Source organism: Bombus terrestris, chromosome 9 (genome assembly GCF_910591885.1).
Source record: "Bombus terrestris chromosome 9, iyBomTerr1.2, whole genome shotgun sequence".
Lineage (NCBI taxonomy): Eukaryota > Metazoa > Arthropoda > Insecta > Hymenoptera > Apidae > Bombus > Bombus terrestris.
In genome coordinates, this window is record NC_063277.1 from 12,287,069 (window position 1) to 12,302,469 (window position 15,401).

The window sequence follows — 15,401 nt, forward strand, 5'->3', positions numbered from 1 at the left end:
CGACAGTAAGTTACGAGTACAGCTCATAACATAATTAAAAAGATCATCATTGACACTCGTACATGATAATATGAACAATTACTAATGGCAGAATAATTATTCGAAACTTGTTCATGTCGAAATATTTTTATTTCACAAAGAAAGGAAACTAACATTTCTATGCAAACTGTCCAACTTTATTGCTGTTAATTTCGCAATTTGTTAAAGAAAGGAAAATATATTATCTAAATTGTCATAAAACTGAAGCACAACTACCAAGGAGCCTCTTCAAAAAAAATTCTCATTCACTTGCAACGGAATATTCCACATATTAATTTGCTAGAACAAATTATTACATATAGAAATAATTTTCGCAACTTCAACTCCTATGAAGATTGAGCATAAACAGCAATGAATTTTTACAAAATTCTCATTTACATTTTGCCTGAAAGATCATTGAAAATTTTACTGAGAAGAATAAAAGATTTTCATTTTATCCAAATGAGCTTTTAAAACTTAACTCTTTCCCAGGAACTAAACGTAACGAAGAGTCTTCAAAAAATCCCCAAACACCGTTTCGTCGCAAAAGAAACCACTGTAATCATTATTATTTTCACCCTGCAGGAGTAACAGAACTGTCAATGGACAAACCGGAATCCGAAGAGGAAGAAGATCACTGGAAGGATGCATCGCCCATCACACCTACCTGCAGTCCAACAAAACATCCTCCGAAACCTGGCCAACTAAAAAAACCTCTAAAAACCATCGAAGTCGACGTCCACGATTTCAAACCAACGAGTCCGTTAGACGAAAAAGACGTGATCATCATTGACAGCAGCGCCACGCCACTCAGCAAGAAGCTAGCCATAAAGTACAATCAGGAAATAACGACCGGCGTGGAGAAGGCAACACCGAAAGTGAAGTTAAAACGAGAGCCAGTGATAGAACAGGAAGAACCGTGTCAAAAAGTGCCTGAGAGCGCAGCTCAGCCATCGACCGCCACAGAAAGACGTGCAGACGCTGAAAGAAGAAGGACCTTGAGACGAATGGACTCGCAAGAACGACTGTCCACGTCCAGAGACACGTTAAGCAAAACAGACGTAGGTGAAAGAGGAGCGAAGAAGAAAGTTTTCAAGAGGAAAGAACAAGATCGAAGATCTTCCAGAAGAAAAATAGACGAAGTGGAGGAACCTGTTTCGGATGTTTCTAGAACCGAAGTAGACGAGCCCAGAAGGCGAAAAGACATGGAGGGAGCGGTGATCAGATCAAGAGAAGAAAGGAAAAGTCTCAGAGAGCAAGAATGTATAGAACGAGTGACAGAATTTTTAACGAAGCACAGTGTGCTCACTTACTCGGAGGTGATCCCGATCAGTGAACCTGAGACCGACGTCCAGGCACCTGGTGATTACAGAGAACAACGAATCACGCGTCCATCCAGTATTATAGAGGCCCAGGAAGTTCAACCTGAAACCTCGAAAGACGAGCTATTAATAAGAACGAAGAGTATAAGAAGACCTGAAGAGCAAGTAAAGACTCCATCCTCTATCGAGTCGGAGAAACAGATCTCCGCGTCGATTAAAGTGACAGTGGCGACACCTGAGAAACCAGCAGCAGGTGTCAAAGAGATTAAACCATCCGTGACGAGTCCTGAGGCAGAGGTACCAGCCACTAAACGTCGAAGTTCAATGAGAAAGAAACCCAGAGCGTTTTCCAGAGAATCTTCCAGGGAATCTCTGTTGGACGACACGAAGAAAGAGGTTAGGATACAGGAAAACGTCGAAGAGATATTCTTCGAGGATACCAGTGAACAGATAGATGGAATTCTTCCGGAGGTTCAGTTGGTAAAGGCTAGAATAATCACTGCTGAGGAAGCAGCCGCGAACAGGGTGGACGAAGCGATGAAAATTGAAATACATTCGCCGCCGGAAGTGGCTGTGGTCTCTGACTCGGTGAGAGTGAGGACGGGAAGGGTTCCATCGCCGGAAACTGTGAACACGTCGCATCTACAGCTGATCAGTCTGGCCAAGTCCACGTCTGAGAACGCTTTGGCCGAGAGCAGCGAGGAGAATAAAATTTCTGAGAGAAACATCAAAACGGAAATTTTGTTGGACCTGTCGAAAGTGTCTGAAGTTGGGGACGAAGAGGAAATGGTGGATGGAGACAAGGACAGAAGATTGAACAGGACAAGGAGCGAAGGTTCAAAAAGGCCGGGTTTCAAAGTGACGAAGTTGAAAGAACGTGATGGATTTATGATTGGTACATTGGCACAACCGGATCAACCCGAACTGACGATTTTGTTGGAAAATGCGGCTATCGAGAGGAGGAGGAACGTGGACGACGATCGAGATAGTTTGGTGGATTTTGGCGTGGAGAAGATAATTAGGAGGTAAGTGAACAAGAAATTGAAAGTTTCTTCCTTTTTTTTTTTTTTTAATTATGGAGAAATGTTTTATATTTCAACGTGTTTGTTTAAGCAGCGAATGTTCGAGAATGCAAGACTGAGAAATAGTTAGGACATTTATGGGACATAAGCTGTCTTATTCGTGTTAATATTAATTTTCTACTAAACATAATGTTTACAATAAATATATTTCTCCGGATGGATGTCAAATTTTACTAATATATCAATCTCATCGCATATGTGCCGATATAAATTTCAACGTTTCATATAACACAGTATACGTATAAAAATTTTTTACCATAAGTGTGCAAATACTTTTACGTGCCGTTTTATGAGCTTAAATCCTGAAATCTAAAAATCAATACCAGATCTAGTTAGTTATAATCACAGTCGTCAAACTACTTTTATCAAATTCTTAAAAGCTTTCGTAGAAGCTTTCCATTAATAGAATTAACCGGTTAGTGCTGGAAATAATCAATTGCATAATATACGACTGATTTCTATTCATATACTGACTTCTAAATTGACGAATATCTACTCCTTTGGGAATACACCTTTTCAGTTTATTTTTCCAAGTCGTCTATCCGTTTCTGATGGAAAGAGATAATAAATAATTGCACGAAGCTAATTACCGGCGGTGATCTCGCCAACCGAAAGTTCTCTCCACGATTCATGGCATCCTGAAAAAGGCTTCGAACGTCGATTAATGTATACAATGTTATTTTCCGTGCAGCCAGTCGAATGGATTACGCGAGTGACCGTAGGAATCCCGCGAAATGCGCACAATTGGTTGAAAATCTAGGTCGTGTAGAATACCACACAGTGTTTCGCGACCCGAAAATTCTATAGCCGCCACCCCTTTCTCTGTTTTACCTTTTTTTTTTTTTTCGTTTGTTCCTGTTTTCCTTCGCCAATCGATCGTGAGCGGTTAAAACAGGCCTGCGAATTAATTATTTTCGTTAACTACGTTCGATATCTCGGTATTCTCACAATAGCTAGCTCGTTGTCTTTCGTCTCTTTTATTTTTCAAATTGTTCTGTGATATTTTGTAATTTCTTGATTATAATTTATTCCATTAAATACAAATTCATTGAAGAATTAAAAGAAATCCTGAAACAAGCGAAATGCATATATGCGACTGAAAAACGTCAGAACAGTTGAAATACAACTAACAAAATTTAATTTAAGACAGTTAACGAAATATGATCAAAGAGAATGGCAAAACGGACGAAATATAGTCCATGAATTCTGAGACAGAAAATCCAATTAAGAAATCCCGAGACGGATGAAATACAATTTTTCAAAATCCGTGCAGACATAACATTTAATTACAGAAACCTTTGAAACAATTAACGTCGTCGAACAAACCAAGCTACCTCGCGACTATTAATACTTCAAAGCAGCGATTTCCAATTTAATCGCGACACGCCTCTTTCCACCCTTTTGCCATATGAAAGATTCAACAAACCAAAAACGAAACGTCAGAAAGAAGTGGCAAAAGCAGGTAGCGGAAAAAGCAGCGAGAAAAGGCAGGAAAGTGGGTTAAAGGAGCAGACCAGAGTCGGTTGCAGCAACCGAACGCAAATATAAATGTGAAAAGATGGCGCGGAAGAGGGGGAAAATCGTAGCGAGGAACGGAACGGCACAAAACCAGACGATAAAAGATAAGAACGAGTGAATAGGAATAATAACGCGAAAGGAAGAAGCAAGACGCTCGTGGCGACGTCATCAAACGAGAAGACAAAGACAAGAAACAGAGTGATGAAACTTTTTCACTGTTTTATCGTATAGCTATTCTCGGTCGAAGTATTTTTATACGGGATATTCGTGAAAGAAGGGTTGAATAATTAAAAAAAAAAAAAAAAAAAAAAAAATGATCCGAAATGAATGTTATGTTTCTCAATGCATCCTTTATATTCTATATTTGTATTATAAATACACTTTTAATATTTTTATTTGCATATATCAAAGTAGATAATATATTTAAGGCTTGACATAACTTCAAGGGAAAGTTAGAAACATATATCGTAAAATATTGTCTCGTAAAAGGTCATTTATAGAAAAACTGTAGTGCAAATAAATTTTTGGTATATTACCTTGCCCCTTTCATACATATTTTGTTAAGGGAGATGCGTCAATAAGTATCTTCCTTTGCCATGTGAAAATTTTATGTTGTGTTCCTACCATGGTTCACTGATAGCCCAATTAATATTCTTATCCTACGAATTTTGTTTGTTGCCAAAAAGAGATATATATTAACAGATTTTTCAATCTTGTCTATGCATATTACGAAAGAGGCTTGAAAAAATTGCGGTTAAATAACATAACATATATCCGTTTACACGGTAGGTTTTCCAAATCATCTTCGAATTAATACGCCTATTACCGTAAATAAATTTATAACAAAATTGACGGACACGAAAATTTGAAAAGAAAATTCGGAATGCATAGTAAAATACTTACTCGTGGATAAGTAGCTGTTCTTGAAACTATAGTATTCTGTTATAAGCGCTTTGTCGAGAAGCTAAGTCTAAGTATGCTTCTCTGTCTCGTGAAAATTTTATTTTTGGTTCCTGTCGCAGGTCACTAACGATTTACGTGACTTGGAACTTGTGAATGTTGTACGAATTCTATTCGCCCTCGAAAAGACTTCTATCTATTATAAATGTTATACGAGTCCTACATATCCTTAGTATTATCATTTGCTTTTAGTATATTGCACGCCGCATGAAAATTCAGAAAACCGACAGACGGTTGGTTTCCTTTAAAATGTGTCTTTCTTTGAAAGTAAGTCAGAAACTTATAAGGGAATACTTATTTGTCAGTGGTAGAAAAAATGACGATATACTCAACATTTGAACATTTTGAAAAATAGAAAAATAGAAATAGAATCGCGAGGGTCTATTTCTTACGTTAATCTATAGCCGACACCTCTTCGTAATTAAACTAAAGCGAATTAAAAGAAACCCACCCTCTTAACAGACTGCATAGAAAAAAGGACGGGACGAAATTAAGTTCGTATCTGCGTTCTCGATGTCTAAAATAAATCCTTCAAACCGCGCGTTGAAATTGCATAAAAATCCGCGGTCTGCTGATCAATAGACTGCGGACCTTTATGCATTCGTAGGAAATTTAAAATCGCCAGAATCCATAAATTGCACATATTACGCAAAAATAACCAAAATACCCAGAGTGTAGTACTTGTTATAATATTCGATAGAGGAAATACATTTCTTCTCAGATTTTATTTCCTTAATTAGGTTTACAAAAGTACGAATTTGCATGAAGATCAACCCCTGCAGAGTCGAATCTTGCTTCAACAACAGCGAAGTATTCTACTTGTAACAATTCTTAATAACAAAGACACATATCCTTCTGATATTAAAAAAAAAAAATCACATCACATATCAAAACTTAAGGCCAAAATAATTTCAGCAAAATTAAAGGCATCTAGTACTTAATATCTTTACAATCAATTAAACTATGAAATTATTCAGACGCAAGATTGTACATAAAACGGTTAACATCCCCCAAGAAAAACATCCTCAAGAACTTCTTCCAGTCCATTCTGTATATAATACGCTAAAAATAACCCCAAAATAGCTTTACCAAAACCCAAGAAATCTACTATTTACCGACTCTGCAAACAGTATTATCTATTATTTAATTACTCCATGAGGATACTACATAGACACGAGATAGCGCGTAAAAGAGTTAACGTCCCTTAGGAAAAACATCCCCCAAAAGCTTCTTCCTATCCACCCTATTGGCTGTAGACGCAACTACGCGTTAAAGGGAGACGCGGAAGAGGCAGAATCTAGGAAACAGAGACGGGAAACTCTGCGGCAGCGAAGCTCGTCGCTACTTCCTCCCACGCGATCGCAAAACCTTCGGAACTCGCGTGGACTCGCGCGTCCGCACTTACACACCGACACGCCTATATGTATACACAAGGCAGACATATAACAGTAACGAGTCTGCGTGTGCATGCACTCGCAGGAGAACGCTCCTGGAGGTGGTTGCTCGCGATTAGTCGCGATTCTGACCGCCTCGACTCTGCTCTCCGCAGTCTCGTGTAGTCTCTCGACTTGTACGAAACAAAAAAAAGCATAGTTTTCAGAAAAAAAGAAACTACTAAATATTCTTACGTACGTGTCCGCGTGAACTTAATTCGTGTAAGTGTTAGATTTATGTACGTGAATAGGTATGTATGCGTGTGCGTGTGTGTGTGTATATAAATGTATGTGAGATGAGTGTGTGACGTTGTTTGGAGAGCGTCAGACGCGCGCGTGTAACGCCACGTTTCTCGAGCGTAGTACACGCGGAGAGGAGTGCATTGTTTATTAGATCAGAGTAAGCCAGTTTGCAGTGACGCAGCGGGATGCGACAGTGAACACCTTGGCATCGCGGACGAACGTGAGAGGTAGCTCGTTCTTTTTGTTTCGTTTCGCGCACTCTTTTTTTAAATAATTGATTTCCTCTTCCCGTATTTTCTTCATCTTTTTATTTTTGCATTGGGCGGTATAGGAGAGAGAAGGTCAATTTGGGGTTTGACTTGTGCCGATGTTTGGGAAGTTCGATCGGTCGATCGTGATGTTCTTTTTTTCTTGTGAATTTTTGGGCATTTGGAAATTTTACAAGTTTTGCTTTAACTTAGGGTCGAGTTGAATGGTATATTGGTTTTCTTTTTATTTTTATGCCGAGTTGTTTAGGAGAAAGAAGATTGATTTGGTGTTTCATTTGTATCGGATTTTGTTGAACAGAGTTTCGAAAAGTTTGCTCGCTGATTATGGCTTCCTTTTCAAATTTAATTTTTCGGCAATTAAGAATTTTAATTAAGTTTAACAGAAAGTAGTTGGCGAGATATTAGCGTTACCGTTTTACTTTTTATTTCTGCATCGAGTTGTTTAGGAGCGAGAAGATTAATTTGGAGTTTTATTCGGGCTGGGTTTTATCGAACAGAGTTTTGAAAAGGTAGTTTCTAATTTTTTATAAATTTCGGGCCATTTAATTTTAATTTGCGATTTAGTTCTCCAGCGTATAATTAGATTGAACATTGATGTTGTTTGTAATAGTAGTGTTCAAGAAATGTAATTTATTGCAAATCTTAATTAATATTGGGACTTTTTCATGGATTTTGATGAGATTTTAGAAAATACATATTTATAGCATCCTGATATGATTAGAATTGAAGAGATATTTTTTGCAGGAGAGTAGCTTACAAGGATAGTAAGTGATTTATTGATTTTACTGTGTTGACAAATTCATACTCTTTACTCGTATATTATCAGGAACATTGTTAATATTAATTTATTTTTACATTTTTATGTAGAATGTTTTTTTTTCTTTCCTTTTTTACTCACTTGTTATTAACATATCGTCACAGTGGAATGATTAATTGATGAATGAATGAATAATAATCACAACGAACAAACCTACTGCTGAAATCTATTCCAAACATTTTATAAATTACGATTAAACAGTGAAGTCTTGGAATTAAGTTTCACGAACAGAAGTGGAATTAGTATGAAAGTGTAATCGATGAAAGTGCAATCAGTAGGAAATTTAATACAACGAAGAATAAAACGAATAAGTGTTTCAAGTTTTCGATATGTTTGAAACGGTTCTGTGTTTCTTACTTTATTTCAATTGTTTTATCCTGAAGAAATGGGCGGAGAAATTTTCAGATACGTGACAAATTGAGATTGTGAGCGTGGCAGGGGGTTGGTGAGAGTGGAATTGATTCTTAGAATTGTATAGTGGAGAAAATGTTTGCAAACTCGCAAGGTGGTGGCTTCAAATTAGCAACTTGGAAGTTCTCAAAAGATTCAAATATCTTGAGACTGTGAATGTTTACGAATGGAATATTTTCTTTCCATTTAGGAAATCTTTTCGTTTAAAAATGAAGAAAAATGCCAGATTTATTACGTACGTGGAAATAGAATTTTTCTTCCGTTTACTACATTTCTGAATTATTTAAGTCCAAATATTTTCAAGATTTCTAAAACATTCGAAACACGAAGACTTGAACATTTTCTGGGAACTCGAAAAAAATCTATGTTATTTAAAAAGTGTGAAGGTTTCTAAATTATAAATATTCAAGAATTTTTCATGAAAATTTCTTTCACTAAATTTTACTGTTGCAAAATTTCCTGTTGCAAAAAATTGCTACAGCCCAATATATTGTCAAATCATTAAAGACACTTCAACAATGTTCGCAAAATCTTCGACAACATTTACAAAAATTTCTATACTTCTGGGTAGCTTTTTAAAATCAAAAACGCTATTAACTTTCAAAAGTTTCTAAAATGCCCCAAATATCGTAACATTTGCACGAGTTTTAATATTTTCATTTGTATTTTTCCAATCATTCGACGCAATTGAATTTGGAATTATTCCAAGTTCCTAGAACCTCGATGCTTTCAATAGAATTTATAGGAGAATGTATCGAGGTTCCGTTATTAGCTGGAATAATGATTGGATAAGAGGAAAGCCACGAGAATACTTTTGTAAGAGTTCCTCTTGTGCGTTGCCTCTTCCGCGTTCCGCCTGACAAGCTTCGGTTCGATATTCAAATCATGTTTGCACAGTTTTACGTTGTTTTGGAAGGGGTTGCAAAAGAAAAAAGTAGTGATTTTTGTACTCTGATTAGTGAGGGTGGAAGGCACGTGACTTGACTAAAGGAAAGAACGATCGAAGGTTGTTATTTAACGTATTTTCTTGGAAGAGTTGACGAGTCAATATTAGAGTTTATTTGACGAAACATTCAGAAATTCATTAATATTGTTTTGAGAAAAGATATTAGTAAATTAATTTAATAAATTAATTAATTTTTTACTTACACAAGTATTATAAAAATGGTAATTTTTCTAGAAATCTTTTATTATACGATGCCCATAAAATTTATTTTGTTCCTTTTTTTATAACAATTCTCTTAATTTTGTAAAAGAGATCATTTAAGGTAATAATTATAATATTTATGTTTGGAACTTTTAACATTTATAATTCATATAATAATTTATGACCAACTATATCGATTATGTTATTTAAAAATTCTATTTATTTGTATTTGCAAATTTCAATATAATTCGATTTATCGTTGTGCTATTGTTCACGTTTCCTACATACAAATTTGATTATCTCCTATTTGTATGAATTATTCAATCTTATGCTTCCAATAGTTCGTACGTAGTTTTTTCCCTTTGTATTTTTATCTTCGCAGTAGCAACGAAATGCGAGAAAACACATTCAACGATATAAAAATAATCACACCTCGTGGGTGATGTAATTTTCCCCGGTATGAAAAATTGATCATGATATTTTTCTTACCCTGACTAAGCATCATCGATAAATCGATCATTGTGAGATTCGGACTTCGAAGATGCTTTTAATTCCTTCGAAAATGAATCGTTCGTCTGCCACTCAAGTTAATGCACAATAGTCGTCATGATTATTTACAAAACTCTTAATTAAATAGTTTATTAAATAATTTATATTAAATAGTTTACTTAGTAGTTTATTAAATAATTTATCAAAACGAAATGTGTTTCTAAATTTGCTTATGAATTCTTACAATGACTTTTACAGTAAAACAATAGTTCTGCAGTAAATAATAATCATTAAAAAACTAATAACTAGTAGTTAGTCGGAATGAAAGAATGCTTTATTACGTCTAAAATTTATCCAACGTAAATTTTACGACCCTTCGCTATAAATAAAGTACTTGTACTAGGTATAAACTTCAAGCGTAAAATATGATGTGTTCAGGACCTAAACAAGCTAACTTCATACATTCAAACGTAAGATGATTTTCTGAAGCATGTGTGCAATAGCAAGCAAATATAATTCATCCAATTATGCAATTTCTTAATAATTCAGATATATAATTTATTAATAATACGTTTGTTCGGGAAACTGTAATTAAACATAATTAAAGAATTTAATGTAACTTGGATAAAAGGATATTATTTTATCTACTAAATATTACACAATTGTTTTATACACTACAATATGATAAATATTAGAAAGGCTACTATATTTTAAATATTCCACGTATTTTCTCATATTATGTACACTGCATTTTTACACGTCGTGTACATTGTACTTTTGCGTATTATGCGCATTGTATTCTTACAATGTTGTTGCATACATTGCATTTCTGCATATTATGTACACTGCAATTTTGCACGTTACGTACGTTGTATTCTTGCATATTATGTACGTTGTATTTTTGCGTATTATGTACATTGCATTCTTGCATCTCCAAGTTTTCCATAAATGCATAAAAGTCCGCAATGTAATCATAATATATGCAAGTTACGCGCGATAATAGTGACGTGACCTAAACAGCGTTCATTTTTCATGCAAACTATCAAGTCAATATAGACGAAACGCCATCGCCTTTTCTCTTCCTCGCCTCATTCATCATCGATTATACCAAGAAAGGAGCTTCTTCTTCCGGAAGTTGCAAGATTTCTGGCAATATATCGATGAAATCGACCTGATAAAGAACTCATACGACGGCCTAATGTTATTGTTAGACCATGTCCACCGCATTCAGACACCATTATATAAGAATTATATGCGGTGCAAACGTGACCGATACACATCCGCGACCATGTTAAGCGGTCTTATTCGTGTGAATCGGCTGTTCGAAGTCGTAGGAAGACGTCGTAACGAGGAATTATACGACCGGTCACGGGTTCTTTTGTTGTAAATTTACGACACGCCAAAGGCTACAATGTCCCGATATATTTAATGAGGCGACTGGTTGAAATATTTTATAGATTTTAACGTTCAGCCCCTTCGATTCTCGATATTCCACGCGATGAAAAAATCTGCTTGTTCAGCCTCAGTTTTATGCGTTTTATGATAGCACGCAAGATTTTTTTTACAGTTTTTTAACGAGTTTATGGCGTGGATGTGTGTAATTTTTGGAACAACCCTTTGTATAGAGTATAGTAAAGTAAAATATAATATGGTTTTAGTTTTGAATATCAAGTGTAGAGAAGAAACCTGTGTTTTTAGTTTCGTGCATTGCACATTCTCACAGTATGTAAGATTCAGATGTTTCGAACTTTTCGAAACGAGTTTATGACATCGATATGTAATTTTTGTAACAAGTCTTTGGGTTTCTGATCACTGTTACATAGATAATAAATTTTACGTGCGATGTAATAAATATTTAATAATGAATATTTGTAATAAATATTTGGACATTTGTGACGGATGATAGAATGGAGATTTTATACGCTCCAGGATTTATAATTTCGCAGCAGGATCTTTGAGGTTGAACGTTGTAGCATTTTATAACATGTTCGGAACATGGATGTTTATTTTTTAAAATATCATGTCATTTATGTGTGTTTTATAATTATCAGAATGAATGACAGCTGACAAAGCACGTATTTAATATTGGAGTCTCTGTTCTAAAAATAAAATTTATGTCGAAGTATTACGTAAAGTTATTTTTCATGTCAGTATCAAAACACGCTGCAAAAATATACAAAATAGTACCAAATACAAGGGATATTTTCAGCTGTAAGAACAGACACGTGTCTCTGTGTCTATAAACAAATGACATTCTATAAATTCTGATTACGATTTAGATCCAGATTAAAAATTAATACGAGAGAAATTGATACAGAAAATTGTTGTTATAAAACACGTTAGGAAAAATTGAATAAGCCACTTTTGAAATTTTTTCCATAATACTGAATTTCGATTCGAAGAGAAAACAAGCATTTGAAATTTAATGTACGTACTCGTAACTTTCCTACAATACATAGGATTTTACATTTCATTGGTTTTCATATTTTGATCAATTTAACAAAACAAGAAGAATAAAAGATATTTCTAGACAGGTCGCGATTAACTTGAAAAATGTGGAGGATTGAAACTTCTCAAAATTTATGCTTTGCTCTTGGGTATTTTTATTATTACATTTCCAACTTTTCTCTTCGAGCAAAGACATTTCGCGCGAAGACTTGTTGAGGATTAGTTTAATTAAAAAAGTGTATAGTAATAATTACTTATTATTGTTAGAAAAATCTTGGAACTTTTGGAAAGCAACTGTTATAGTGGATTTAGATATGCATAACGGGAAGGAGAATTGGCTAGCTAACGAAACTTTTTAATTTAACCTGGAACGAGCGTATTCCCTAGATATAAAACTGCGCCTTTTTTTTTTTATTAATCCATAAATTTCGTTATATGGGATTTCTCTTTAGAGAGCTTTATCGCCCATTTGCATATAAGCTTTATAACATTTGGGAGTGATACAGTTTTATAACCAATATCGAGGAACAGCTCGCATTGTTTCATTGTTTCAGCGCGGAATGGTAACAAAGTATAATAAATTGCTAGATCTTTGCTTTGTATGTATTTAATCTAAAAACTTATACGAATGAATAATTGAATAATTTCATTAAATAATAAGAAAACTTTACATTTGTTTATTTTAATTTAAATAGTTTAATTAAGATGTTAATGAATATAATTCCTTTTTTTTTGGTTTCAATCTACTGATTAGATCAAAAATGACTGAAAGAACGTAAACATGATTATTCGCATAATAAATGCATAAACACCGTCTAATTGTTCCACCCACCAACCAAACTCATTCACTTACACATTTTAGATCAATTAATTTATGCAAACAATCGCACCATCTCCATAATTAATGGGTCACCGCGGAAGATCTTCACATTCATCGTTTGCAGCAAATTCCTCCAGTTTCTTCACCCATCTGGCAAGAAGAAGCCGCTCGCTCATTAAGCGGCTAAAACCATCCGCTTCATTAGTCCTCCCCACCATTTCACTCTTTTCCCTCGTTACGCTGCCTCTTTTTCTCACTCACATTTCCTCTGTTAAGGTCGGTAGAGTCAGAATCCGAGGACGATTCGAGGCTAACAGCGGACCAGGAAGTCGAGCTTCCTCCAACGAAGCTTCTCGAAGGTGAGAATCAGGAGGACCTCGCGAATCTCCAGCACGAGGACCAAGCAGACCGACGAGAATTCGACTGGAGACCAGAAACCAGAGATTATGACAGAACACTCTGGCAGCAGAGACGTCCGCTGCTGGAGGAAACGGTCTCCTTCAGGCCGGAAGACGACAGCAGCCTAATCAGCAAGGAACATTCCCTGGAATACCAGAGTCAAACTCTGGAAAGCCAGTCCGAGCATCTATTACTCTCTGCGTCTTTGGAGAGCCTTCTGAGATCAGCGCCAGACAGTTGGCCAAGTCAGCAGTTCGACAGAAGCGTCGAGGAATCGGAGCGTAACTTCAAGGAGACCCAGTACTCGCTCAAAGAGAAACGCGACGCCGAGACTCAGACAGAACAGGAGACAAAGAGCACCCAGTGCAGTCCGGAACAGAGTATCGTCAGTCCTTCGGAAGTGTCCAAGGAGATTCCTTTCCATTTGACTAGAAAATACTATCAGAGTCCTAGAAGGGAAGTTCAGACCCAGACCCAAGGGGAGAGCAAAAGTGTTCAGTGTTGTTTGGACGAATTAGGCAGCCTGTACAGAGTATTAGACTCCTTCGATAGTCCCTCTAGATCCGAGAAGAGCTACGTAAAAGAATCTAAGAGTATTCAGTGTATTCCTGAGGACATTCCATCGAGTCTTGATAAGTCAACAGAGAGCCTATCTCTGCTGTACGACCAGGGCAAATCTCTGAGGAGTCCACGAAAGGAAGTCGAGGTTCAGACCTATCAGGAATCGAAAGCGATCCAGTGTAGCGATGACGAGCTTCTAGAGGTGGTCAGTGAATCGCCAGATAATAAGGAAGGCGTGAAGAAGACAGAGAGTTCTGGATCGTCCAGTTGCGGCTCGCCCTGCAAGCTTCGGATTCCTACTCTGGTGTTCGTTGAGGAACAAGTGGATATGACGGTCACGCATCGAGATCACGAGGGGAACGTGAGCTGGTCGAAGCATTGGGGACCCGAGAGGCTCGTGGAGATCTACAGGGAGCCAAAAACTAGTCTGGGATTGAGCATCGTTGGAGGAAAGGTGCGTAACGCGGACACGTTCCGCTGGTTAAAAATAAAAGTTCTTAGTAGAGGGTTTGCTCGTGTGTGTTTGTTGTCAGTGACTGGGACGGGGAGCAGCTTGTGCAATTGGAAATGTGGTTATGTGTGTGTAGGCTTGGGTGAATGGTTTTTGTGAGGCTCTGGAAGATGGTTTATATGTGGATTCCCTCTTTTTGGTTTTGTTGCTGGATAGTTTAAAAGTAAGTGGGTTAATGCGGAGGAGTTTCGAAAAGTTTTGAGAAGCTGATTTTTGAACTAAGATTAAACTTCTACAGTTCAAATCAGTGGATAATCTTCCTTACTATTTCACTATATCTAATGTGTGCGTTTACCTGTTCTCTAATTAGGTTAGCTTAGAGTTTAGATTTTTAAAGGTGTAATTAATGTGTTAATCGTGCAAGTAATAGATCGTTTTATTATTTTTCGATGGTTAATGTACGAGTTTCCTTTTTCCTTTGTTCTCTTAATCGATTTAAAAATAGCTTAGTGTGAATCATTTTAGTGTAAAATGAAAGTGTTGATCGTGTTTCTATGTCGTAACAGATGATTTTTCCATGGCCTTGATGCCGTTTGTAGTTTCTGCTGCACGGTGTTCCTTTTAATTTATTTTTCTTTTAGAACAACTTAAAGTGCGAGTTTTTAGAATATGATATATATGTGGTAACTGCATTTTAGTAACGCGCAGTAATAATTTCGCAGGTTTTGTAGATAAAAGGCTCACCTAGTCTTGTTTACAAATACTTAACTGAAAGTGTTAAGTAAAGATTTCGCGTGTTTATTTTAATCATATCGAGTTGAAGACACTTAAGCCCGCGATAAATCAAGAATATCGGAGTATGTCTTCCCTTTAAAGTATGAAATTTCATGAACTGTTTTGCTGAAATGAAGAATCCTCTCTCGTACTTATTTTTATTACTTGTTTTATAACGAATAAAAGTACGTTTAGACCAGCTTTTAACAGCTCATTTAGATTTTCGTCTTTGATTGCAA

At 36.2% G+C, this 15,401-nt stretch overlaps 1 protein-coding gene across 2 annotated transcripts in view; it reads left to right on the forward strand.

The window, feature by feature from the left end:
• LOC100647267 overlaps positions 1–15,401 on the forward strand; it is a 166,460-nt gene that overhangs the window by 123,346 nt on the left and 27,713 nt on the right. For both annotated transcript variants that reach the window (XM_012311732.3, XM_048408870.1), the window contains exons 19-20: positions 604–2,365; positions 13,254–14,391. In XM_012311732.3, coding sequence (XP_012167122.2) covers positions 604–2,365; positions 13,254–14,391 — 2,900 coding nt within the window. The remainder of the gene's footprint in view (positions 1–603; positions 2,366–13,253; positions 14,392–15,401) is intronic.